Source organism: Talpa occidentalis, unplaced genomic scaffold (genome assembly GCF_014898055.3).
Source record: "Talpa occidentalis isolate TD23 unplaced genomic scaffold, MPIMG_talOcc4v2.1 talOcc4.8, whole genome shotgun sequence".
NCBI lineage: Eukaryota > Metazoa > Chordata > Mammalia > Eulipotyphla > Talpidae > Talpa > Talpa occidentalis.
In genome coordinates this window covers 80,089,537-80,116,437 of record NW_023605194.1, presented here as the reverse complement: position 1 = coordinate 80,116,437, position 26,901 = coordinate 80,089,537, and the positions used below count along the sequence as shown (strand labels likewise).

At 34.1% G+C, this 26,901-nt stretch overlaps 1 protein-coding gene across 6 annotated transcripts in view; it reads right to left on the bottom strand.

Annotated features, from left to right (window-relative positions):
* The window catches only part of DENND1B (DENN domain containing 1B), a 220,084-nt gene that overhangs the window by 106,352 nt on the left and 86,831 nt on the right, over nt 1-26,901 (bottom strand). For 4 of the 6 annotated variants that reach the window (XM_037496569.2, XM_054690298.1, XM_054690299.1 and 1 more), the window contains 5 exons: nt 21,596-21,665; nt 20,794-20,874; nt 17,459-17,518; nt 16,185-16,238; nt 13,762-13,872 (listed from right to left, as the gene is read on the bottom strand). In XM_037496569.2, coding sequence (XP_037352466.1) covers nt 13,762-13,872; nt 16,185-16,238; nt 17,459-17,518; nt 20,794-20,874; nt 21,596-21,665 — 376 coding nt within the window. The remainder of the gene's footprint in view (nt 1-13,761; nt 13,873-16,184; nt 16,239-17,458; nt 17,519-20,793; nt 20,875-21,595; nt 21,666-26,901) is intronic. The other 2 variants (XM_037496570.2, XM_037496572.2) reach the window with 2 other exon arrangements.

The following is a 26,901-nucleotide window of genomic DNA, read 5'->3' as shown; positions in this document are numbered from 1 at the left end:
CATTTCATAGCACAGTAATGAGCTCATGCTCATAAGATTAGGTAAGTATATAACCTATACAAATGTATAACTTAGAGGAATCTGCCTAATTGAAAGATGAAATGGTTTACTGAAGACTCATTTACAATACCACTGGGGAAATAACACTATTAGTAGGTGGGGTTCTGTGTTACATAATACAGTGTGAGTTTTGAATCAGACATTTTATGGTGATGTTTCTCCCATAGCCAAAATACATTGGACCACAAATCAAGGGGTGGAAATAGGAGTGATTGTCTCCTTTATTACACTTAATAACCCACTTATATTAATTAGTTCTATTTCCTGTCTCAGCAGTTTAGAGCTCTTTGGGTTTGGAGAAATTAGCACATGACAGGGATATATTTCCACTTGAATTGGAAGATAAAAATAACACCTGGTCACCTTTAGTACATTATGTCACTGAGCCAACAGACTAAAAAAATTGAATTAATCTGTTGGCTAGAGTTATAGATTTTAATACCCAAAGAAAAAATGTTTTCCTTCTACAAAATAGATGCAAGGAAGACTGTGTCTAAAATCAAGCAATTCTCTGGGATGCCCCTTAATAATTCCATGCCTAAATCAGCTATTTAAAAAAAAAGATGAAATACTATTATTAGTACCCACATCAATGGACTTAGAGGGAATTATGATTAGTGCAATAAAACAGAAAAAGCCAAATATCATGCTTTCATTCATATTTAGTATATAAGGAAAGCAAACAGATGAATTAAATAAAACAGAGTTTTCACTCTAAGACCAATTAGTGTTTTTCAGACATGAACATGCAAGGTGGGAGTGGGAGTTTATAAACTGAGAAAAAGGGAACAATGACATGGAGAAGCCCAACAATTTGGACTCATAGTGGTAACCTAATATAGTCAACCATTCTCAATGATAAACACCTGAACTCATATAATGTTAGAATAAATTGTTACTTCAATTAAAAAACTAAATTTAAAAAAGCATAATTATTAAAGATTCAGGCTCTTTGGGAATGAAAGTTGGTGTCATTAAACAACCCAACCTGCTGCACTTCTTGCTGAGAGTGAGGAAAATATGAAATGGATATTATCTCATAATCAGTTATAGAAACAAAGACTTTTCCTTCTTTATTTTCCTTTCATATCTGTGTTTTCATGTGCTAACAATTTTCTACTTATTTTTATTGTGTGTTAGTAATTAACAAAAATGAAATATAATTAATTGAAGTTGATGGTATAGATACATTGACTCAATTACATGCTTTACCGTGTTTTGGGGGAAAGGTTGAGAAATACATTTGAAGAAAGGACAGCTACATCTTATTAGGTAAACACGTACATTTGTGTTGTTTAACAGGAGTGCAAATGTGCACAGGAGGATCTGGGTGTAGATGGAGTGCTGTTGGAAGCTGAGGTTTACAAAGGTGTGGAATATACCAGTTATTAACTTACTGTCTTTTAGCTCCAAATTTACACCTTACTTTCTGATCTGTGAAGATGGATTTGTGTCCATTAGATATTTTTTCCCTTTTAATAATTGGCATAGTGTTAAACTTTATCAGGAGAGAGCAGTGAATAAAGATTTCAGGAAATAAGGCTTTTGCTTTCTGTTTGCCCTGCACTCACTTAGTAAGCACCTGCAAAAGCCGTGGCTTGTCCAAGGCCTGGCTTCCCCAGAGCTCACTTCCTGGTATACAGAGGGTCACCAGATTCCGGTGTAATGCACAGCTTCTACAACACCTAGATCCTGCAAATTATAGTGGCAATAGGTTTCTTCCAGGACCCCAACCATGGGTACTTTTAAATCAGAGTGTCTGTGACTCGCAGCCTTGCAATTTCTCTGAGTGCATGACTTCTGCAACACAGGAGTCTTCTCTCAGACCTAATTACCATACTGTACAACTGTTAGCAGTACCAGGTAATCAACAGCTTGCCACCCTTCCCTCATTTGGTTTCTCTGGGGATTGCCTCCAGTGATAAAACTTCAATGATCAGCTTCCTCTGAGGCAGCTTCACAGCAGGGCAGCATCCAGTGAGGTACCCCTAAGATTCCCTATGGTGTATCAAGCACCCTATGGTGTTTTCAGGGAAATACAATGGAATGGTGTCTCTCTGTGAGCAGTGTTCCCAGGCAACCCAAGGGTTGTTTTCTACCAAACTCTGCCAGTGTGGCACCACAGCAACTTCTCTACCACCTAGTGTGAGTCAAAGGCTATACATTTGCCAATAAGGTCCTGAACTTGGAGTCAGATAGGGATTCTTTCTTAGGTGATCTATCTCAGTCCTATGGTTAGTTGCTGCCTTATAGTCTTTAGATTTGTTATTTCAACTCCAAGAATAGTTTTAAATTTTTTATATTGAACTTTCCTTATTCAAATTACTGTGCAGTTTCTCTCTCCTGATTGGACCCAGACTGATATAAAATCTGTGACATCATCTTACCCATAAAATATTGCCTAACATGAGTTAGGGGACTCCATAAATGAGAAATGACTCAATAAATGAAGAAATGTACACATTTCATAGGAGAAATCAGTACACTTTCTATTAAGGACTGTAGAAAGCCCAAAAGATATCAGCTCAACTTCCTGTACAGGCTGAACAAGAGCCAATAAAGCAATAGAAAAGAAAAATATCGGATTGAGGAACATAGGGGAACTAAATAAGACATCAGTGTAAAAAAAATAATAACAGTACAAAACACAACAAAGCAAAAGCAGACAATTATAAATCAGAGACATCCTGCAGGGGAGGATCAGGGACAGGCATCAGAAGGATGGGGGGAGGCGCACAGGGGACTGAGGTGATGGTGCACGAGTGCATTGGTGAAGATAATTCTATGGGGACTACACCTGGGGGTGGGAAGGAAAGCAAACATTGTTCAAAAATGAACCATGATGTAAAAAATATATAAATAATCATTAAAAAAGAAACAGAGTTGAAAAGAGTTCAAGATGTATCAATAACTTTTTTCCCCATGGGATTACAATTTTGGCACAGACTTTTTAAAATAAGTTTTAAATTAAAATTCTCTAGTAAAAATGGCAGAATATGATCTTTTTAAAAGTCAAAACCTACATGGAAATTAGCTAATTTATAATCTTCAGAATTGTTGTTGTTGTTGTTGTTTAAATAGATAAGCACTAAAGGAACTAAAGAGATATTTTAGTCTAGAGACGTTTCCCCTCTGGCATTTCTAGTATCAGATGAACACTTTCTATTTTATACCAGAATAAAAATTTTATATTAAAAATTATTCTCTATGGCCACAGTTTAAAGATTAATTTTACTTTTTTAAAAAAATTATTTATTTTTATACAAGAGCTGGGGTACAGGCCAGAGGCACAGAGGGTAAGAATATTCACCAGAGACAGAGTGGGGAGCAGAACAAGCAGACCACTGAAACACACTGCTGAGGGAAGCAGTGGGCACAACAGGAAAGGTCAGTGCACCATGTGAGATTCTCACAGGCTGGCCAGGATTGAACCCGCACTGCAGAGGCTGCAGACAGTTTCACAGCACTGAGCTCAATCCACAGCGTGACCGGGGAGGCCCTAATTTTACCTTTAATTCATATAATCTCTCTCTCTCTTTCCATGGTTTTAACCTTTACAGAGATTAATATCTAATCTCATTAACAAATTTAGTAATTTTATAATTAGAGAAAGGGTATGTAATAAGTACTAAAGTGGTTCAAGGATAAAAAATACAATTGGTGTTACTGACAGGAACCAGGCCTCTGAAAAATAAACTAGATTTTTGATAAACATTCAGAGTCATGGAAATGGGAACATTCAAAACATACTTGAAGTAAAGAAAAAGGTGCAATTTAATGCACTGATTCAATAAATTATTGCTACAATCCTACTACATATCAGTACTGTCCTAAGTACAGGTTTACTGTAGTGACTGATCAAAGAAGATCCCTGCACTAAAGATTTTATTATCCATGAGTTGACAAGTGGAATAAGTTGTGAAGAAAATTTTGGGACCAGGTAATGGACATCCTGTAATGTCAGAATAAGGTATTTTATGGGCAATGAGTAATTTTATCTTTTGCTTATGAAGGATTTGATAATAGTATACAGAATGAATAGAAAGGAAAAAATAAGAAATTTAAGTGGAAGATATTTATATTAAATGTAGTTTAAAAATGGGATGGGGCCTCCTTGGTGGTGCAGGCAGTTGAGAGCCGCACTGTGAAGCTGTCTTTGCAGTGAGTGTTCAATCCCGGCCAGCTGGCAAGAGTCCCACATGGCGGGGCAGACCTCTCCTGTCTCACCCACTGCTCCCCTCAGCAGTGTATTTCGTCAGTCTGTCTGTTCTGTTACCCGCTCTGTCTCTGGTGAATCCTCTCACCCCCTGCACCTCTGGCCTGTAACCCAATTCTTGTATAAATAAATATTTTAAAAAATAAATAAAAAATAAAAATGGGATGAAGGGAAAAATGAGAGATTCTGAGGGATAACTGACTAGACTTACAGAAGAGGAAAAAAATCACTTCAGCATGATTGATTAGAAGCTTATTTCACAAAATCTTTATTCTTCACTTCCTTCTCCCCCTCCCTTTTTTTTTTTTTTAACTAAGGTAACATTGGTTTACAATACTGTATTTGATTTAGAAGTTTAGGATCACACCTTTCAGGTGTATGTGACCACACCACACCTACCATCAAAGCACAGAAAGTCTTCCACTATAGAAACTCTGTAACAGGAGGGGTACTATATTGGGGCAGGGCATAAAAATGCATTTGGTTTAATAAGATGGTCATTATAAAGAGCAAAATTGCAGAAAAATGGAAAGCATGTACTTTGGAGTACTATGAACCTCATTAAGCCACTTACTAGCTGTATGGCCTTAGGCGAATACTCTATGTCTCAAAATTCTCTTCTTTATCTGTCCTTTGTAATTAAAAAACTATACTAACAGCATAGTAAATGATGATTAAATTTACTTAATCTTGCCAGAAGAGACACTAGTTCATAGACTATACTAGGTATTTCTTGATTATAATTACTCCTGCTATGATCATTTTATGTAAGTGGAGATAAAACGAGGGCTCAGTATATATTATCTGAACATAGTATTTATGGAAAGTAAAAGTTGCTTGAACTAAAACAGTGGGCAGTTGCCGTGGAGAACAGAGGTAGAGAAGAAAGAATTAAGGAAGTAGGATTACTATAGCCAAGATGAAAATGCATACACTGTTCAAAAATGAAAAATGATGTAAAAAAATTTATAAAATTTAAAAAAAGGAGGTAGGATCTATAAAGTTTAGATGGGATAGATGAGAGAGAGGGATCAATCACCAAATTAGCCTGATAGTAGAGGAGGAGACTATAGGGGAAAAAAGATGAGTTCCATTCCAGAAATGCTAAGTGAGATAACTTCAAAGTTAAAATATAAGCATATAAACTCAACATTCACTAGAAGAAAAAACTTTTTGAACTGCAAAATAAATTTTTAAAAATTGTGGTATTCAAGAAATAAACAGGGCCTCCCCAGTGGCGCAGCGGTTGAGTGCTGGGTTGCGAAGCTGCCCGCAGCCTCTGCAGCGCCGGTTCGATCCCCAGCTGCTCCCTGGCCACAAGAGGAGGGTCCCACATGGCGCACAGACCTCTCCTGCCAGCCGCTGCTCCCCTTAGCAGTGTACTTTGGTCCTTCTTCCTGCTCTGCTCTTGGTGAATTCTCTCATCCTCCTGTGCTTCTGACTGTACCCAGGGAGGGAAGGAGGGAAGGGAGGGAAGGGAGGGAAGGGAGGGAAGGGAGGAAAGGGAGGGAAGGGAGGGAAGGGAGGGAGGGAAGGAAGGAAGGAAGGAAGGAAGGAAGGAGAAGAGGAGGAAGGAAGGAAGGAAGGGAGGGAGGGAGGGAGGGAGGGAGGGAGGGAGGGAGGGAGGGAGGGAGGGAAGGAAGGGAAGGAAGGAGGAAGGAGGAAGGAAGAAGGAAGGGAGGAAGGGGAGGAGGAAGGTACGGAAGGAAGGAAGGAAGGGAGGAGGGAGGAAGGGAGGGAGGGAGGAAGGGGGGGAGGGAGGTAGGGAAGGAGGGAGGGAGGAGGGGAAGAAGGGAGGGAGGGAGGGAAGGAAGGAAGGGAGGGGAAGAGGAGGAAGGAAGGAAGGAAGGAAAGGAAGGAAGGAAGGAAGAAGGAAGGAAGAAGGAAGGAAGGAAGGAAGGAAGGAAGGAAGGAGGGGAAGGAAGGAAGAAGAAAGAAAGAAAGAAAGAAGAAAGAAAGAAAGAAGGAAAGAAAGAAGGAAAGAAAGAAAGAAGAAAGAAAGGAAAGAAGGAAAGGAAGAAGGAAAAGAAAGAAGGAAGAAGGAAAGAAGAAAGGAAGAAGGAAAGAGGAAAGAGAGAAAGAGAGAAGAGAAGAAGAAGAAGAAGAAAGAGAGAAAGAAGAGAGAAAAGAAAAAGAGAGAAAGAAGAGAGAAGAAGAGAGAAAGAAGAGAGAAAGAGGAAAGAGAGAGAGAAAGAAAGGAGAGAAGAAAGAAGAGAGAAAGAAAGAAAGAAAGAGAAAGAGAGAAAGAAAGAGAGAAAGAAAGAGAGAAAGAAAGAGAGAAAGAAAGAAAGAAAGAGAGAAAGAGAGAAAGAAAGAAAGAAAGAAAGAGAGAGAGAGAGAGAGAGAGAGAGAGAAAAGAAAAGAAAAGAAAAGAAAAGAAAAGAAAAGAAAAGAAAGAAAAAGAAAGAAAAAAAGAAAGAGAGAAAGAAAGAAAGAAAGAAAGAAAGAGTAGAAACATAATAGTATCTTTACTAAAGAAACTAAAACAATAAAAATGATCACCAAAGTGCAAAATTAAGTTATTGCACTATATAGAAAATATTACGGCAAACAAATTTCTGAGGTTGTTTTACTAGAAACCTGAGTAGTTGCAGGAAAAAAGTTTATAAAACATAGTGAATGATAATTTAATATATCCTTAGATAATTCTACAAGTGCTATATTAAAAACTTTAGTTTTTACATTAAAACCCAATTGTTTATTTTTAGAAGATAAGTGTACTAAACCATAAAGCAGAAATATATGCATAGCTCCATAAGAAAAACAGCTATTATCACAAGAACTGGAAAATAAAAACATTTACAGCGTTCCTGTCTTAGAACTTTCCTCTAGCTAACCTCCATACATCGCTTCCATACAGCTACATGACAACCTCAACAGTCCTATTCCCACCCTCAAGTCATACTCTCTTAGCACCACTGAAAACACAATGTTCATAATAGCAGACACAGGTCCAATAATACAATGGTAAGTCGAATTGTTATCTACAGTTTCAGCTGACATAATTGGTTGTTATAGGTAATGTGAAGAATTACAAATACAAAATTTGTTCCTATGACCTCCCTGGTGGCACAGGCTGTTAAGGCAGCACTGCGAAACTGTCCGCAGCCTCTGTAGTGCCGGTTCGATCCCTGCCGGCTATGGAGATATCCCATCGCAAGCAGACCTCTCCTGACTCACCTGCTGCTTCCCTCAGCAGTGTACTTTAGTGGATCTGCCTGTTCTATTCCTCACTCTGTCTCTGGTGAATCCTCTCACCCTTCCCGCACATCTGGCCTGTACCCCAAGGTTCTTGTATAAATAAATAAAAAAAAATCTTTAAAATAAAAAATAAAATAAATAAATAAATAAAATTTGTTCCTAAAATCTCTCTGATATTCCTTGAAAACAAATTTTAACTGTTCTACTCTGCTACAGGCTTAAAAACATACGTGACAAAAATAAACTTCAACAGAAGCCACATATGACCACCCAACAGCTAAACATCATACTCAATGGTGAAAGACATAAAACGAATCCAAACTGGGAAAGAAGGGGTAAAACTATCTCTTTTTACACATGACATGGTAACATCCATAGAAAAAAACATCCACTTAAAAAAAAAAAAAAAAAAACCATTAGAAACAATCAGTAAAGTGGCTGGTTACAAAATCAACCTATAAAAATTAGTTGTGTTCCTATATGCAAACAATGAACTAGAGGAGCAAGAAATCAAGTAATCAATCCCTTATACTATAACATCAAAAAGTATTAAATATACAGGAGTGAACTGAGGAAAGATAGTAAAGGAACTAACTGTACAAACAAGTATTGTTTAAAGAAACAGAAGTCACTAAGAATGGAAAGATATTCCTGCTCATGAATCACTGTTAAAGTGACCATTTTACACAAATGCAATATACAGATTCAATGAAATCCCTGTCAAAATTTCAATTGCTTCTTCAAAGTAATATCTTCAAAATAGTATGGAAAAGGCAGATCATAATCTCACATCATATACAAAAATTTTATCAAAATGTATTAAAGATTTGGATGTAAGATTTGAACTATAAAATACAGAGAAAATAGGCAAAACACTCCACAAAACATTGGCTTCAGTGATGTATTTGGGGACATAACTCCAACGGCAAAGGAAACAAAAGCAAAAACAAACAAATGGAAACAGATAAGCAAAAATGCTTCGGCACAGTGAAAGAAACTGTAAAACAAAAGGCACTCTACCAAATGGAAAAGGTAATTGAACATCACACTGACAAGGAGATAATATCCAAGTTCAATAAAAACTCATACAACTCAACAAAAGAAAACAAGTAATCCAATCCAAAAATGGGCAGAAGTGCTAAACAGACCCTCCTCCAAAGACATACAGATGGACCTCCTTAGTGGCCTAGGGGTTAAGTCTCAGCTCTATTACGTCTGTGGCCTGAGTTCAATCCCTGGTGCAGCAGACACTCTTGTTTTGTCCACTGCTTTCCTTAGCAACGTATTTCAGTAAATCAACCTGTTCTAACTCCCTACTCTGTCTCTGGTGAATCCTCTCACACCAATCCCCAATCCCTGCACCTCTGGCGTACACCCCAGTTCTTCTATGCAAAAATAAATAAAATTTTAAAAAAGACATATAGATGGCCAACAGGCACATGAAAAAATGCTCATTACTACCTATTATCAGGTCACAATGAATTATCCTCTCATACCTGTGAGTGTGGCACATTATCAAAAAGACGAGATCAACAAGTATTGGAGAGGATGTGGAAAAGAGGAACACTTGTACACTGTAGGTGGGAATGTATACTGGTCCAACCCCTATGGAAAACATTATAGAGGTTTCTTAATATATTAAAAGTATATTTGCCATATTATCTGGCGATTCTCCTCCCAGGGATCTCCCCAAAGATTGCAAAAACACTAATTCAAAGGGATATATGCACTCCTATGTTCACTGCAGTGCTAATCACAATAGCCATGTCATGGAAACATCTTAAGTGCTCAAGGACAGAAGAGTGGATTAAGAAGATGAATAACTATAAGAAAGTGAAAATCAAAATCAACAAAAAACTATGAACCAGAGACACTTTTAGGGGGGGGGGGGGGGGAGGGGAGGGATTGGGGTCAGAATGGGGGGGCTGCAATTGTATGGGGAATATAACAATAAAATTTATTAAAAAAAAAATAAAAAAAAAAAAGATAATGAATGTGACTCTCGGAGGGCTCAAAAAATGTATCTACGATTACGAAATGACTAGGTAGCTGAGTCACAATTCAAAATAAAGTTTTTGTGTCTTTATAAAAAAAAAAAAAAAAAGATGTGATTTCACACACAAACACACACACACACACACACACACACAATGAAATACTACTCGAGTGCAAAAAAGATGAATTCTTGCCATTTTCTTCAATGTGGGTGGAATGGGAGGGGATTATGCTAAGTGAAATAAACCAGAAGGACAAAGAAAAATACTGGATTATTTCAATCACATGTGGAATATAGAGAAACAAATGGTCAGATAAACCACATCAAAAACAAATTCTAGCAATTCACCCATAAAACTGACACTACCAGAGAAGAGGGAGGACAGAGAGCAAATTTGGAAGTGGGCACAATGGACTATGGTGGAGGACTCTGGGTGTCCTGGTGATGGGTATAGTGTAGTAGCATACATCTGAAGAGGTGCGATCCTTCGTCTCTGAATCATATACAGTGTTGTGAACCATTATCAGCAAAAACAACAACAACAACAAAACATTAAAAATAAAATAATTTAAAAACTTCAATAATATGAACAAGAAACTAGACCTGGATAATCTTTGCTCTCCTACCAACTGTACAATTCTAATCTCCAGAAAGATTCCCTGTGCTTCAGGTTTCAGATTAAATGCTGGTACAGGTGGCACCATTAAGAGATAAATCAAGAATATATAAAATCCAGATGGAGAGGTTAAAATCTTCTGGATTCTCCTTCAGTTAACTAAACCTATAAAATCTACATTTTAATAGCTGATTTTCCAGGGATCACAGATTTCTTTTTGCATATGCCCTTGTTGGAATTAATGAGAGAAGGAGAGAAAAACATATGCTTAACTGCCTGGGGGCAACTATATCAATGGGAGAAATTACAGTTTATTAACACAATTCCAGCACTCACAGCACATTGCTTGTTCTAAATATTCCAGAAAGTACACTGACTACACAATCAAATCCCTGTAACTAATGTGCTTATAGACTTATAGAGGGTGATATTTACCAACTAAATATTGGTCAAAACAGGAGCTAACATTTAGACATCTGCTTTAAAGAGAAGCTTCTCTTCCACCTGCTTCTACAGGCCACAAAGATACACTCTAGTTAACATATTACTGACAGGATGATGAGAATGCTCCTGTCAGACGCTGGCCTGCCGGGTGTTTGAGACAAAATGCACAGCCCCAGCTGACTAGTTAGAGAAAGTCTGGTGAGGTACAATTATAGAGGCATATGACAAGACTTCATGCCTGACTGATTTGAGAACTGATGACATGACTTTAAACAGCAATCTTCCCTACCTCTGGTCACAAAACAGCAATAAGTCAACTGATATACTCTTGTAATATCATGATTTATTCCTTTGCTTTGAATTCATGAGACTCTGATATGATGTTCTGCTAGTCTACCCAAGATTCACTTGGGGCTAAACATCTAGGGCCTGCCTACAGCATGTATAAAATCAGTGTTCTTGTTTGGGATTATCAGAAACCCTTTAATTGCTACTTGATAAGGTACATAACAAAATAATAACCACAAAATTGATGATGTCCCAATTCATTAAACATATGTTGTGTGTATACATATATATGTATGTGTGTGTGTGTGTGTTTGTGTGTATATTGCATTGATGATTTCTAACGAAATATTACACTTTAATATATGGGGGAAACCATTAATCTTAAAAACAACAATATTCTTGATATTTCTTCTAACATTACAAAGTTAATTTTTAAAGATTTATCTCTATACTGAGAATTGTAAATTATCATTTAAACTACGAATAGCACCTAAAGAAATGATGAGAGCTGATGAATCAAATTGATTCTCTACCAGTGTATCACCACTAAAACCCTCAGAAAGCTACACAGTTGTCCAATAATAAATAATAAATGACAAATGATTTTAATATAATTATGAATGCCAAAGTATAAGTCCAAACAAAATTCCTAAAATAATAGTGAGCCTGTGAATATAAAACACCATAATTTATGTGTTCTTTCAATAATTAAAACTGTCTATAAACTGAAAAATGAAGGATGGGTAAAATTCTATTTCTTGTATTAAGTACATTACAGCTTTTATGGTATATAAAATAAGGATGTGAAAGCTTACAAGCATCAATATTTTAATTCTTCCTTCATTGGATGTCTCAGAAACTTCACTAAACTCTTTAAAAAAGTTTATTAATTTAAATAATATTAAAAAGTAAGCCTCTTAATTTTACTTTAAAATGCAAACCTGGTCTATTATAAAAATATGGCTAATAATAAGTATTTCAAATATAGGTATATTATGTGATTTCATATGTCTGTATATACACATACATACACACACAGTTCTTTATCCTTTATCTTTACAGATGAGATGATGAAAACTATTATCCCCATTCTTCAAACTGTTGAGATGTTTATAAATTACAACAAAAAAGAAACACCAATACTTTACTGATTTATTTCTAATGTTTTCCTAAACAGAGCAACTTACGTATTAATTCACTTAGCTCATTCTCTTCAGATTTCTGCTAACACACTACCTTCGTTACACACTCATTTTATCTTTTATCCCTTGGTGCTCACTACTATATGACAGAGAAACTATTTTTTTTTCATTCATTTATTTGTTTCATCAGTTGGATGTAGCTCTACATCGTTTAGATTTTTACTTCGCTTATTACTGAATCCTAGAGTCTACGTAATAAATGCCTGTTCCAAGGTACGTAATAAATGTAGGTACGTAATAAATGCCTGTTCCAAGAATTAATCTTGATAAGAATTTACTTCCTAGGCTTCCTAGGAGTTTGTAAAATCTTTTCAATCTTCAGAATAATACCCATATAGAAATAGTCTTTATAATCGTAATAAAAATCATGTCTGAAAAATCATGAGGAGTAAGAGAGTGGAGAAAGGTTTACTTCAATGATAAGTTAAAAATAGCATGCTCAAATATATAAAAATATAAAATGCTTCAGATTTAATCTCTCAATATAACATTAAAAAGGCAAATAATTATATCACTGATCAGCACTTAGTCTCTAATGGGACTATATCACTTCCCTATACATATGCCTATAAATGCTTATAATGTGGTTTTCAATATGTAAAATAATATATTTTCAATTTTAGCGGGGAACAGTGGGCATATCGGACCATTAATTCTAATTTTAAAACAGTCATTTTTTCAACTGTGGAGTAACAGATGTAACCAAACTCAGAATCAGGAAATGCAGTTTCATATTAACCATCTCCAATTAGCTATTTGTCTTCTTGGTGGCCACTTACCTCCCTGAAAATAACTTTCTCATTGTTCAATACTATATAGACAGCCTAGGAAAATAGATATTCTAGGGAAATCATAAGACTCTTTCTTCTCTAAAGTACTAAAACTTCATGAACTGATTTATATATTTTTACTGTAGGAGAACCAAAAATATTACCTTATTTTTATCAATTAGCCATATCTAAAAGGACACAAGTCCATGCAACATTAAATAATGATTCTTAATAAATATTTTCTATATTACTTAAAACTAAATTTAAATTTTCTATGTCAAAACTATTAAATTTTTAATGTTTAAAGTAGAAAAAGATTAGGAAATCTAGCAAAATACTTTTGAATACTTTTCTTTGACCCAAGAAAAATCTTTTCATTCTCATTGCCTTTATCACAATAATGACGACCATCCAAAAGAACATTTTAGTGAGCGGCATAAAACCTGTGATTTTTTAAAAATGCTACTTTGACTTTTAAGTTATTATCAGTCTGAAGAGCTCCTCCAAATCAGAACTATTATAGCATCTACTCCCAAACCACTACTTGGCAACAAAGATGAATCTACCTATTACCAGGTTAGGATAGCAGCTATTATCATGGCCCCTTGATTTCTTTCAAATAGCTCCAATGGAAAAAGTCACAAGTGAATAACAAAGATCTCATAATAGCTCTTAAGAATTCTTTATACGATAGAAGGCACTAAAATGAACTCTGGAGAGTTAAAAAGGAAAAAAAACCTCATCTCTGATAAGAAAAAATAATTAACCTGACTTAATGCATCTGAGAAGGCCTTCTATAAATCATACTTTTGTACTTCAAGAGTCAGATTAAAACCATACATCAAAAAAGTATGTAGATATTGTCTTATGAGCACACATAGAACATGTCTAAATCTGCAGAGGTTTGTAGGTCTTTTTGTGAAATGCTCAATACATTCTACTTAAAAGGAGAAGTGTGAAGTACTCACAGTGCTTAATTTGCTGGAGGTAATAATGATGCGCCTCTCGTGCAGCATACTGGCATACAGTTGCAGCATATTGTTCACATCCACGGCAACAAAATATTCGGTAAGATTTCTCTGTACAAGTGAAAAATAATTGTGTAGGTTATAGTGCATGGTGATTACAAAGTAAAACATTTGACACATTACCAAAGAATCTTAAAATTCAAAGGCTGTCATTAAAAATTATGTTAATTAAAATAATTAAGTCTAATAATACTATATTGCCACATGTAGCAGGTAACATTCTACTGTTATTTGAAATATAATGTTATTCTAGGAAAATGTCTTTAAGAGGTTAATCAATGGATCCATATTTCCTACCCTCCCTCCCCAACAACTAGTAAAAGAAGCCAGATTTCAAGGCCCCATCCTAGGCTTGCTAAACAGTCACCTTCAAGAGTATAGCCTTGAGAATCTTTTCTGTAAACAAATACTCTTGGTGATTCTGTATACCTTAAACTTTAAGAAGTGCTGCTCCAGAACATACATTTGAGTCCTTTCATGTTAGACAAATACTCAGCAGGTAATATCATTTTCTTGTGTGCAATGCAGGCAAAGGAAGAGATAGATTTTTAGGTAGGTATTTGGTTCTCTCTTAAGGAAAACTTCCTTGATAATGGCCCATGTTAGGCCTGCTTTATTGTGTTAATCTAATTTGATTTCTTAAATTATTTCTACCACATACAAAAAATCGGGATGCATTGCATTACCCTTAACATTTATTTATTTTTTTTAAAGATTTATTTATTTTATTTATACAAGCACTGGCTAAAGTCAGAAGCACGGGAGGGTGAGAGAATTCACCAGAGCCAGAGCAGGGAGCAGAACAGGCAGACGAAGTACACTGCTGAGGGGAGCAGTGGGCGGCAGGAGAGGTCTGTGCATCATGTGGGACCCTCGCCTGGCAACCGGGGATCAAACCAGCACTGCAGAGGCTGCAGGCAGCTTCGCAGCCCAGCGCTCAACCACTGCGCCACCAGGGGAGGCCCTACCCTTAACATTTAGATTCTCTTATTAGTTATATATAATTTTCTGTTTAAGCACATCAGAGAGCAACAGTAATTAAGAGCAGCTTAATGCAGTCTTTTCATATTCATCTGTATTAAAACAATTCATCTGTACTAAAACACCATTGACAGTCTTGGTTTTAATTAGAAAATTTACACAAGTCTCCTTGGACTTGATTCACTCATAACTCATGCACTTTAAGAAAGCAAACAGTCTGTTTAAAAAAACACTTTTGGAAGAATTATAGATTTCTGAAGAAAATAATAAGCATTCCTGGAGATAATTTTTCCTTTTGATGATTCTTTCACTTTTTTTTTTTATAGAGGCATGTTATTTATTTTATTTATTTGTTTGTTTGTTTGTTTATACATGCACTGGGTACAGTCAGAAGCGCGGGAGGGTGAGAGAATTCACCAGAGCCAGAGCGGGGAGCAGAGCAGGCAGAAGGACCGAAGTACACTGCTGAGGGGAGCAGCGGGCGGCAGGAGAGGTCTGCGCGCCATGTGGGACCCTCCTCCGGTGGCTGGGGAGCAGCCGGGGATCGAACCGGCACCGCAGAGATCGCGGGCAGCTTCGCAACCCAGCGCTCAACTGCTGCGCCACCGGGGAGGCCCGATTCTTTCACTTTTGATTAAGTATTCTTACTGATTCAGGAAAGCTGAAAAAATTATGTAAGGGGATATTTCATTTTCACACAGTATGCAAAATCATATTTGTCACTTCTACTTACCCATGTAAACTTCTCTATAGGATGTTAATTTGTAATAACTATTAAAACACAGAAACTATCTCTAATACAACTACAATAAGACCTAAGTAGGATGTAAAATTTAGTAATTTGTATAATTTATTGTAATATTCCTGAAATTGTACAAAGTATGGATCACTTAAAATCAAGTAGAAGAAATCTAAGATTTAAAAAAAAAACACTAGATTTTGTATAAAAATAATATAGTCAGTTCATTGAAGTATTATGGGGAATATAAAAATTAAAAAATAAAAAAGTAATTATTTATATGAAAGTACTTCCCTTTATTTATGTTCATTTTCTACCCACAAAAGTCATCTCTTGGGAGAGCTACTCTACCTGATACAGGGGAACTCAGGACTTAATTGAATACATGATCCTACTGAAGGAGTTCAAATGGAAAAATAGTTTTTGTCAAGTAATTTAACATATCTACAACCAGATATGAAAAATGGGGTAAGCAGCAAATCAATGAAGAAAATGATAGCACCATCATTCCTAATTTTTTCTTTATTTCTCATAAAGAAGGGCAGTTAAAATATATTCAATTAATATAAGATTTTTTAAACAATAAGGCAAAAAAAAAGTTAAAACATGAATTCAGTTGAAAATACAGAAAATGAAAACTTACACTTTCAGGTATTGTTGGGAGTCCAGTTACATCAGGGGCAATGAAGTAGGAATGCTAATCAACAGAAATAAATCACATAAGAAAAGGAGATTGATAATTTGGTAGCATTACATAAAGATGGAGATAAAGATAAAAAAGGTGTGTGTCAGCTAAATCAATAAATGCCAAACACCGATGCTTTGGATTTGTTAAATCTGAAAGATTTTCATATGATACAGCAGGTTTATATGAGCTTTAACAAAATCTTTCTCATACAAATATGAGAAACTATTATAGCATCTACTCCCAAAGCATCTATTATAGCATCTACTATTAACTCCCAGTTAAGAGTAAGATAAAAATATTTCATCTTAAAATTGAACAGAATAGAAATGAGAATCCTGAAAAAAACTTCATTAAGACAAAACATGGACATCACCTAATGCCCAACCCCCTCCCTCCCTCCTTCCCTCCCTCCCTCCTCTCGCTCGCTCTCTCTCTCTCACACACACACAACACAGTCAACACATTACTTAGAAAGCTACATTAAAATGTGATTTTTAAATGTTCAAATCATCATAAAAATGTAATTGCTTTTCCAAAACACGACCTTCATGTATACTCAATAATCAAGTATCACACAGCTTCCATAATACAACAAATGACAAATATATTTATATAAAAAGCATATTGTGCATCCTTCATGTTGTTCATGTTTCCAAATTGTATCACCCAGTATCAGAATACAATTAAATCATCAAAATTGTTTTATTTTCTGTTCATATTAATCTCAAAATTATTTTAATATCTTAATCACATTAGGACATATTTAATACTTTATTGTAATTAAAGATTGGAAAATAGTATTTTAGAAAATTTATATCCTACTCAATATAGAGCATCGATCAACTAGTCAAGAAAAGGCTAGTCAACACAGTCATAATGTATAATTTTCCAGGGTACAGAAACAATGAGATAAATCATGAGGTCTCCTGAGACATTGTGACAAAAAATGTAGAAGAAATCTCAAGTTGTGAATGCACTTCATATTACTATTGATAATGGAGACTATGCGTAGATTTGGTCTTTATTGGCTACTTTAATTTGGAGGGTTTAAAAAAAAACACAATACTTAAAAGGATAGTATAAACAGAAAATAGACTTCAAATGATTGATTTTCTAAAATTTTTGCCATTTCTAAAAGGATTGGAGTGAATCTTAAAGACAGAGAAATAGATAGTTATCTTCCCAATTTCACAGTGATTTTTAGAAGCCAATGTCCTCTTTTAACTCACCGGTACTAGGGAGGGCTGATCTTTCAGGGCTTGCTCACTGGCAATAAATATCTCTTGGTTCTTATAATATATGAGAGAAAAAATTAATATTTTACTGTCATGGGATAAATTTACACAACAATTTGCTGTGTATCTGTAAGAAACCCATGTCGCATAGCATATCATCCATTATAAATATTTGAATAACATTAAACATGTTATTTTGAAATGCTGATTTGCTAATTTTGTTAGAACTATTAAAAGAATTTCCATAAAGTGAGAATAGAGAATGCTGTGCATATTTAAGGATTTTAAAATAAGCATTTATATTAAATAAAAATTTTCATAAAATATTTGAGATATTCTAATAGTTATAATGTCAAATATTGAAATATTCATGTGTGAGAGCATTTAGGAAAATATTAAATTGTAAGAAAAGCCTAAAAGTATCTCAAGACTTATCAAATTTTCCAATGGAAATTCTGAAAACAAAAATTTTCTTCCTACTTGCGGAGAAACAAAAATCCCCATGATCATCAGTTTTAATCAGACACCATAAAACTAGAATTTCTACTAGTAGTTGAAGATAAACTTTGCTACTCATATGACAACACAGCACTGGACAAATTGCTTTAGTAGTCTGTTGAGATCAAATGAAACACACTCTACTCAAAGATAAGGCAATGTAAGGCCTGCCCTGGTGGCACAGGCAGATGAGCTCAGTGCTGTGAAGCTGTCCGCAGCCTCTGCAGCACAGGTTCAATCCTGGCTGGCCGGTGAGATACCCGCATGATGCAGCAGACCTCTCCTGTCTCACCCGCTGCTCCCCTCAGCAGTGTATTTCAGTCAGTAAGCCTATTCTGTTCCCCGCTCTGTCTCTGGTGAGTCCTCTCACCCTCCCACACATCTGGCCTGTACCTCCCACACATCTGCATGAATAAAATAAATCTTTATTTAAAAAAAAAGATAAGGCAATGTTTTTACCAACCAGTACATTTAATTCTGCAGTTTGAGAACAGCTATGAAAGTTATTACAAACTATTGATTCAAACCTTTTTAACAAGATTATTTCAGCTACAAAAAAAAAAAAAACAAATTCCATATGAAACAAAACTTCAATTCACTAACATTTGAATTGCTTTTCATGGTATATCTAGATATTTCTAGTTATCCAAATAGCTCTCTCAAAAATCAACTCATTTGATTTCTCAGATGGAGAAAAGATCATCAAAAGATTGACTTTTTTTTGCTTAGCATCACTCATTTGGTGACTGCGACTTAAATCAAAGTTTTGTAACTATAGGCATTAAGAAGTCTAGGAATCTGGGCCCCCCCTGGTGGGCTCTGCAGGCACTTGCCGGTTTGACCCCCAGCCACCAGCAAGGGTCCCACATGCTGCAGAGACCTCTCCTGCTGCGCCCGCTGCTCCCCTCAGCAGTGTATTTCTTCGTCAGTATGCCTGTTCTGTTCCCCACTCTAGCTCTGGTGAATTCTCTCACCCTCCTGTGCTTCTGACTGTACCCAGTGTTTGTATAAATAAATAAATCTTTAAAAAAAAAAGAAGTCTAGGAAGTCTAGGAATCTTCAAGATTCTTAAATAAAGGCTTACGTGTTGAAATAGTCAGTACTGTTGAAACATACTTTGTAAGATATTTATTTATTCCTATAAAAATATGATATTCTAATTGAAAGAAAACATGTATTTCTCTATTATACTCTATGCTGGTTTCCTCTATTTTCATAGCACCCACATTTCTTTAACTCTTCAGCAGTACTAGATTCACAAGATGAAGACATTTGGCACAGAGATCATAGGGGAAAAATAATACTTTCAACAACTATGACAAGATGTTTCACAAAGTTGGGAATTGAGTTAGTTCTAGAATAAAGATGAATAGTCTACAAAGAGAATTTACTAAAAAAGGGAAGGCATGCACTGAAGTAGATGAATGAGAAAAAAAATTAAGTATGTAATATGATGAATGTTAACTAGATTTATTGTGGTGAGCTTTAAAATATATACAAAATCAAATCATTATTTTGTATACCTAAATTAATATAGTGTTATACATCAATTATTTCTAAATTACAAAAAGAAAGGTGAACCGAACAATATGTTACTAGAGAATCAATTTAGGAAAAACTGAGACCAAAGTGAAACATTAGATTGGGGCAAAGAAGAAGGTGGTCCTGAAATTCTGGCCAAGAGTATTAGATGAATTTGATAGAAAATGGGGAGCTAAAAAAATATTTTTAGTAGAAAAATTTATCAAGTTTGAGGAAGTTTATTCTGACAGTTATTTGTAAAAAGAGCTGAAAGAAGAGAGACAAGATTAAGGACTACATGAAGTGCCAGTCATCTAAAATTAGGGAGCTAACAACAGGAACATAAAGAATAGAATAAGGGAAGAAAATATTATTACATGAAATTACAGATGACAATATGGGCAAGAAGAAAGTTATTACTAAAGAAAGAATGTAAGAAGGAAAACAATTCCCTTATCTTGCTAAGACAGCAAAAGAGCTATTAGTGCTATTATATATTTCATTTTTCTTTCAATTTTTCTTGCATCATTACATATTTTCTTCCTTATTTGTACAGAGGTTAATTATTATTTTAGAAGAACTAAATCAGTATAAATTTACACATTATTTTCAGCATGCCAAAATAATGAAGATTATTAATGAAACATTCATACTCTGTGAACATTAACTTGAACATTTACAAATTCCCTCAAATACCATTGTGGTGTGATATAGAATGGACAATCCATTTAAAGTTTCAATAGCAGATATTCTAGATTATCACAAGCTTGCTGTCTTGACAAATTTTAGTCATATTTCTAGTGTTTAATAATTATGCTAGATGATACAGTAAAGCATAGGGAAAAGAGTTTTCCACCCAGAATTTTTATCACAAAATTAATTATATACTACATGCCATATTTTCAGTTCTTAATGTATATTGTGTATACTTTATAAAGGGTATTTTGTATATGTGTGGAAGATCTATATATGCATGTTGACATCTTTCTTATTGATAGATTTCACCCAAAAATCAATGTTCCTCACAATGAAAATATTCTCACAAATTTGGTTACTTTTTGTGTATAATTTAAAAAAAAAAACTTATGATTTAACAACTACTAAAATACACATCCAACATATCATGTTATGATAGTTAACACGTGTCAAAAAGGCTCAATAACATCATCTCCTCATGTTAGCAACAGCATGTTAGCAACAGCACTGAACTTTTACTGAGAGCCGAAGTGACTTGGCAGAATTTCTGGAAGGTACATATCTTCCCAAAGGAGAAACTACTATGAATAAAAATTCAATTACTGATTACTTACCACATTCAAATTGACAGGTGTGTTTGCTTTTGGTACTTGGTGGTTATAGAGTGATTTGAGAGTTTCATTCAAATCATTCTCCTAGAGTTTAAAGAAAAGTACATTTTTAAAATAAAATATATATACCAGCAAGTGCAATTAAAATTTAGTAAAATTACGTCACAGTGCCTTCTCATATGAAACAAGGTTTATATAACTGCTTTCAACAAGAATGTTCCAGGTTACTGATAAGAAAATATTCAAATATAACAAATGTGGAAAAGATATTAAAATCTCTTTATCTAGAAAGAAAACAATATTTCTATTTAGGATGAACATGTATTTGGCAAAACTTACCTAAAATACGCTGATGCTATTTATAGAAGGATATCATTTAAATAAATAATTAAATCCAAGAAAAACAATAGGATCGAGTAAAATAGCAGCACAACTTTTTATCAGAAGATAGAATGCCTTCATGTTTCATTTTAGGTTTGAAACCTACTTTCTAAGGAAAACATACAATTTAAGTAAGATTACTACACTAAGGGGCCTCCCCTGGTGACGCAGCGGTTGAACGCTGGGCTGCAAAGCTGCCCGCAGCCTCTGCAGTGCCAGTTCGACCACTGGCTGCCAGCGAGGGTCCCACATGCCTGTTCTGTTCCCCATTCTGTCTCTGGTGAATCTTCTCACCCCCTCCCCACACCTCTGGCCTGTACCCCAGTTCTTGTATGCAAAAATAAATAAATCTTTTAAAAACTGATAAATTTTATGTATATTTTACAATAATAAAAAATGAGTGGGTAGAGGCAACATAGCTTACCAGTTCCTTAGCCAAGTAATCTGCCAGAGTATTAAGAAGCTTGTAATATACTTCAAACCATGGCAGGTAACTGTAAAAAAAAAATGATAACGTAAGCAATATATATATGTGTGTGTGTGTGTTATGTGTGTGTGCCATGTATATATATATATATATATATATATGTATGTATCACATTTGGAATCAAGAAACAAGAAGACGAACACTAAATTTATATTATTACAGTTTTTTGCCAGAAGACAGAAGAGAAATATACCCATGTTCTCTTTAAAGTGACAGTGAAATTATATATATATATATATATATATATATTATTGTTAGTTTTCATAAGATAACCACAATGCAAAGTTCTAATATGAAGATTATTGATTATGCACATTTAGGTCAGCAGTATCTAAAATCACTTTTGCATGGTGAGCAACAAAATCATTCATAAGATAAAAATTATCATTGTACAATAAGATATTAAACAAAAGCTAATATTAAAAATCTTCAAAAACAAAACTACAATTATTTCTTTTAAAATATTACTGAAAAGAATACATTATACAATAGAATTATGTGCTGAAGTCTTCAAAAAGTGATGTTCATGTAAGATGGTAACTTTCAAAGTAAATTATCAAAAGAAGAGAAAGCTTACATTTAAAAGACAGCTAAAATAGCTGTTAGGTGTCAAAAACAAAATTTAAAATTCATTTTGATTGATAAATATTTAATTAATTGTTGAAAGCAAAATAGTAAATCTAAAAATCAATTATACAAAATAAAATCTACACTATTTATTTTGAAACTAAGGATCTTAGTATAATTAAAATGTATTCATGTTTTTATTGTTCATTCATATATATGTGTTCATACAGAAGATAAATCACAACAAACCAGTGTAGTAGTATCAATTACAAATCTTATTATTTTGTTTTCAATGCATTAAAACAGATAAATTTTAAAGAGAAAATAATGTGATATTCTTACTACACAACTGTATGCTGACAAAGGTACATACACATAAAATGAATTTTGCAATACATTAAAAAATCAACACAGATTAGAAAAATAGCATTCTGTCTGTATTTTCTCTTAACTGTCTGATTTAATAGTGACTATGAATGATGCTCTTTGAAACAGGAGTACCCTAAAATCATAATAGAAAAGCTACTGGGTAAATTATAGTATCTTTACTCAGCACCATATTATATTTTAATCATAAGATGACTCATAATTGTATTACCTATTGTCCAACCAACATTATTCGCTATCATAATTTGTTCATGAAAGACAATGGGACAGACTCATTTCTACAGCACTGTCTTACACACCAGTAAGTACTATAACCTGAAGAATTATTTAATACAAGCCATACTAGTTCTTGATGAAACCTATTTTCTAAAAATGCATATCATTCATGCTTTTTAGTAAAAATACCATATTTCAAAGTGGAGCTAGAACTCTCAAGGAAATCAGAGCATTTTCGTTCAAATAAAGAGTAGCATCTAAAGTAAAAAGTACAGGGCCTCCCCTGGTGGCGCAGTGGTTGAGCGCTGCAGCCTCTGCAGCGCCGGTTCAATCCCTGGCCCACGGAGAGGGTCCCACAAGTTGCGACAGACCTCTCCTGCAGCGCCCGCTGCTCCCCTCAGCAATGTATTTCATCAATCTGCCTGTTCTGTTCCCTGCTCTGGCTCTGGTGAATTCTCTCACCCTCCCATGCTTCTGACTGTACCCAGTGCTTGTATAAATAAAGAAATCTTAAAAATAAATAAAGTAAAAAGTACAAACTGGCTACTTGCAGACAACATCTAATCTATGAGCATATTCTGTTCAACACACCACTGTTGTAGTTTTATTGAATAAGTTAATTCTAAATCTGTAATAATTCACTTAAAAACCAGAATTTCTTACGCCTTTATAAATTAGAAGAACTAGCAATATTGGTCACACATTTTTCACAATGCCACAAACACAAAGAGATGTGTAATGGAAATGGCATGTGCTTTTTGGATCAACATACCCACCGGCAATTTCCTATTGTCAGACACCTAACCTATTACCTCATTTGAGTGTTCTACCCAGGATTGGTAGATAATCGAATTTATGATTCCTGATACAGAGCAACAGCTCAACAGGATGTCCTGCTTACTTTTTTTATATGACAAGAAAACGGGCCAGAGTACACAGAGTAGTTAATAATTTGAATTCAAATTTTTTAACAAGATTGAATTGCAAACTTTAAAGACAAAGTCCATGTCAAATATGCAAAATAATTATAAATTACAGAGGCTTACCTTGCCGAATTAAGAAATATTATTCTCATGTTTTTATTTCTGTGATTTCTACATATAATTTTCAAACAATATCTGTCAAAGCAATTTTTAACTAATGTTTTAGGATTTAAACTAGCTAATTACCACTGTTAAAATATTTTTTCATTAAATTTACAATTCCCAAAATAGTCAAAAATCTGTTTTCTTACAACTAACCACAAAAATACTAGAAAATTAAAAAAAGTATTCAACATCTTAAAATGGCTGAATAAGATATTTTACTTGAAATTTATAAAACTGAACATCAGTTTTTTTAACAAAGAAAAAGAATACTTCATTGTTTTGTAAACATTTATAAATATAAAACAAACAAATTAGGATCAATTATTTTAAAACAAAAAGCAGAAAATTCTTCAAAGACTAGATATAAGGTTATTTCCTTAATTTTTTACACAGACATAAGGCAAAAGATACACATGTATATAGCCTTAGTCCATTTTGTGGCAGTGAGAAGGCTTCTCTCACACTTGTGCTTCCACTATAGAGCTGATAAAACTTTTACATTCAAAAGTCAAAGGTTAAATAAAGGAAAGGAAATGCTTTTTGTCAAATGGTCAGGTAACCACTAACAGTCTAAGTGATCAGCAGGAACCTAACTTATAGTAATCAAATAAAACTAAGGAAACTGCCTTTCCGTAGAAAAACGTCTAAAGTCTAGAGGCTGTTTTTCTGTCTGGGAAATTGACACAAAATGTGTAAAATTGAAACATTCTGCTTCTGAAGGATTTGACCAAATGAAGAGTGTGAAAGCTTCAAGTTTGGCATGAGTTAAAGGGGGTGAGGAGTGGGGAAGGACTACAAAGGTTCTAAACATCAATCTGTCTTCCTTATTAGAGTATTTCATTTTGAACCCTTGGCGACAATTTTATAGTTGTAAAATTATGCTAATCAAATTAGGTGGAAAAAGGATTTCTGCTAGCATATGAGACCAATTCTATATACAAACAATGGTGATACTTAAATCAGTAATAACTCAGGGTATTTTTTAAATTTTGTGAAACAAGGATAGAATGGCATATAAAGAACTAAAGCATTTAATAATGGCTGGAAACTGAAAAACTAAATATCAACCTTTATTAAAAAAATGAATTCTAATATTTCTTCTAAAAATTAACAAAATAAATAGAAATCAAAAAATATACTTTCAAATCATATAATAGCATAAATCCAGGAGGAAATAATGCCTGGTTTTTAGAGCATTGCATTCAAATTTTCCAGCTTAGAACTTTGAGGTAAACAAATTATTTCCAACCTTCTACTAGCATCAGCCAGGAATAGAAAAAAGTAGCTTTAAAGCATTAGGTGCAAAATTTTTAGTTTAGAATTCTAAGGAAAAAAGTAGTTTTTATTAATATTGTATATAAGTCACTTAGCAGCTGTAAACTAAAAGACTCACTATTTCACAAATAGCAGTTATTTTCAACTTTCCTCATAAAAATTTACTACCAATTTGTACTTAATTTTTATTTTGTATCAAAATATCTTAAACATACGTAAATGTATTCCAATTTCATTATGACTACTCTTTAAAGACATAAAACATTATAAAATTTTAATATCAACAAAAACTTTATGAATAGTATTTTCTTTTAAGATTTGGATTAAAACACAAATTTAAACAATAGAACTGTTTAGGATATTTTAAATCATTTGAAACTGAGACTGAACACTGGAATAATCAATCCAGTATCATCTCACAAAAAAACATGTAGCAGGTTTCCATATAAATGCACTATTTTCCACAAATGACAACTTGGAGAGTATTTTTAAAATTCAATAGTCTTAATATATTTTAGGTAGAGATAAAAGTGACTGATAAAAAATATAATCCCAATGGAAATCATCTTTGCACTTTCATGGAAAGAAAAGAGTAAAAAGAAAGGACTGCCAGATTAAACTTGTGCAAAACTCCTCAACACTTATCAAGGACAACATGAAAACCACAGCAGCTTCAATTTTAATTTATAAACTGCTATATACATTCATTCATTCATTTTAAAATGTGAATGAAGACTATAACTATTCAGCTTGTTATTCAATAAAAAATGTTTAAATTAACATGTTTCATGACTAAAATGAAATACCAAAATTTAAGTAATGGTTATGTGTTGCAAATGTAAGAGGCTTTTTATTTTGACTTCTCTAATCAGAGAAGACATTAGATATATCACTATTGTTACTAGAAAAATTGGTACTTTTTATGTCTTGTTTTTTAAAACAAGTATTATGGCATTTTTCTTAATAAATTTTAGTTTTATTAAGGCCAGATTCTAAGAAATCATAATTTAGGCCTTAGAATTAACTTAGAATTCTAAAACCAGGGCATTCCAACAAAATTGAATGCAAACATTAATCCAAAGTTTTAATCAGTAACCAACACATATTCAGAATACTAGCACAGGTTGATTTTTTTCCCTCTCATCTAAGTCCTGAAAGCAGCACAGCCAGTAATTAAAAAAACAAACCAAAAAAAGGGCCTTTAAATGAAAAGACCTGATTTTATCAACCAATTCCATGAACACTTTATTAGGTAATTCTACCTTACTTTTTCCCAGTACCCCCAAATATTACTACATAAATTCTATTCCTTGCTTTTATATTAATATTAAACAACCTTTCTCTACCTCTTAAGAATATAATAAAATTATTTTGTAACTGTATTACTTTCTATTGAAGTAACTTGGGTTTATAACACTGTATATGATTCAGGAGTATAAGTTCACACCTCTTCAGATGTATGTTATCACACCATACCCACCTCCAGAAATCCCATAATCTTCCACAGTATATTGGATCCCTTCTCCACTTTGTTCTCTATACTCCACTCTCTCCTTCTACTAGACTCAGTTCTGCACTCCAATTCTGGGACTTATTTTGGTTTACTTTTGTCTGCTTCTCTCTTTATTTCTTTCAATTCCTTTAAGTTTATTCCTAAGTATTTCTTTTTGATGGATTGTAAATGGGTAAGTGGATCTGTGCTCTTGATTT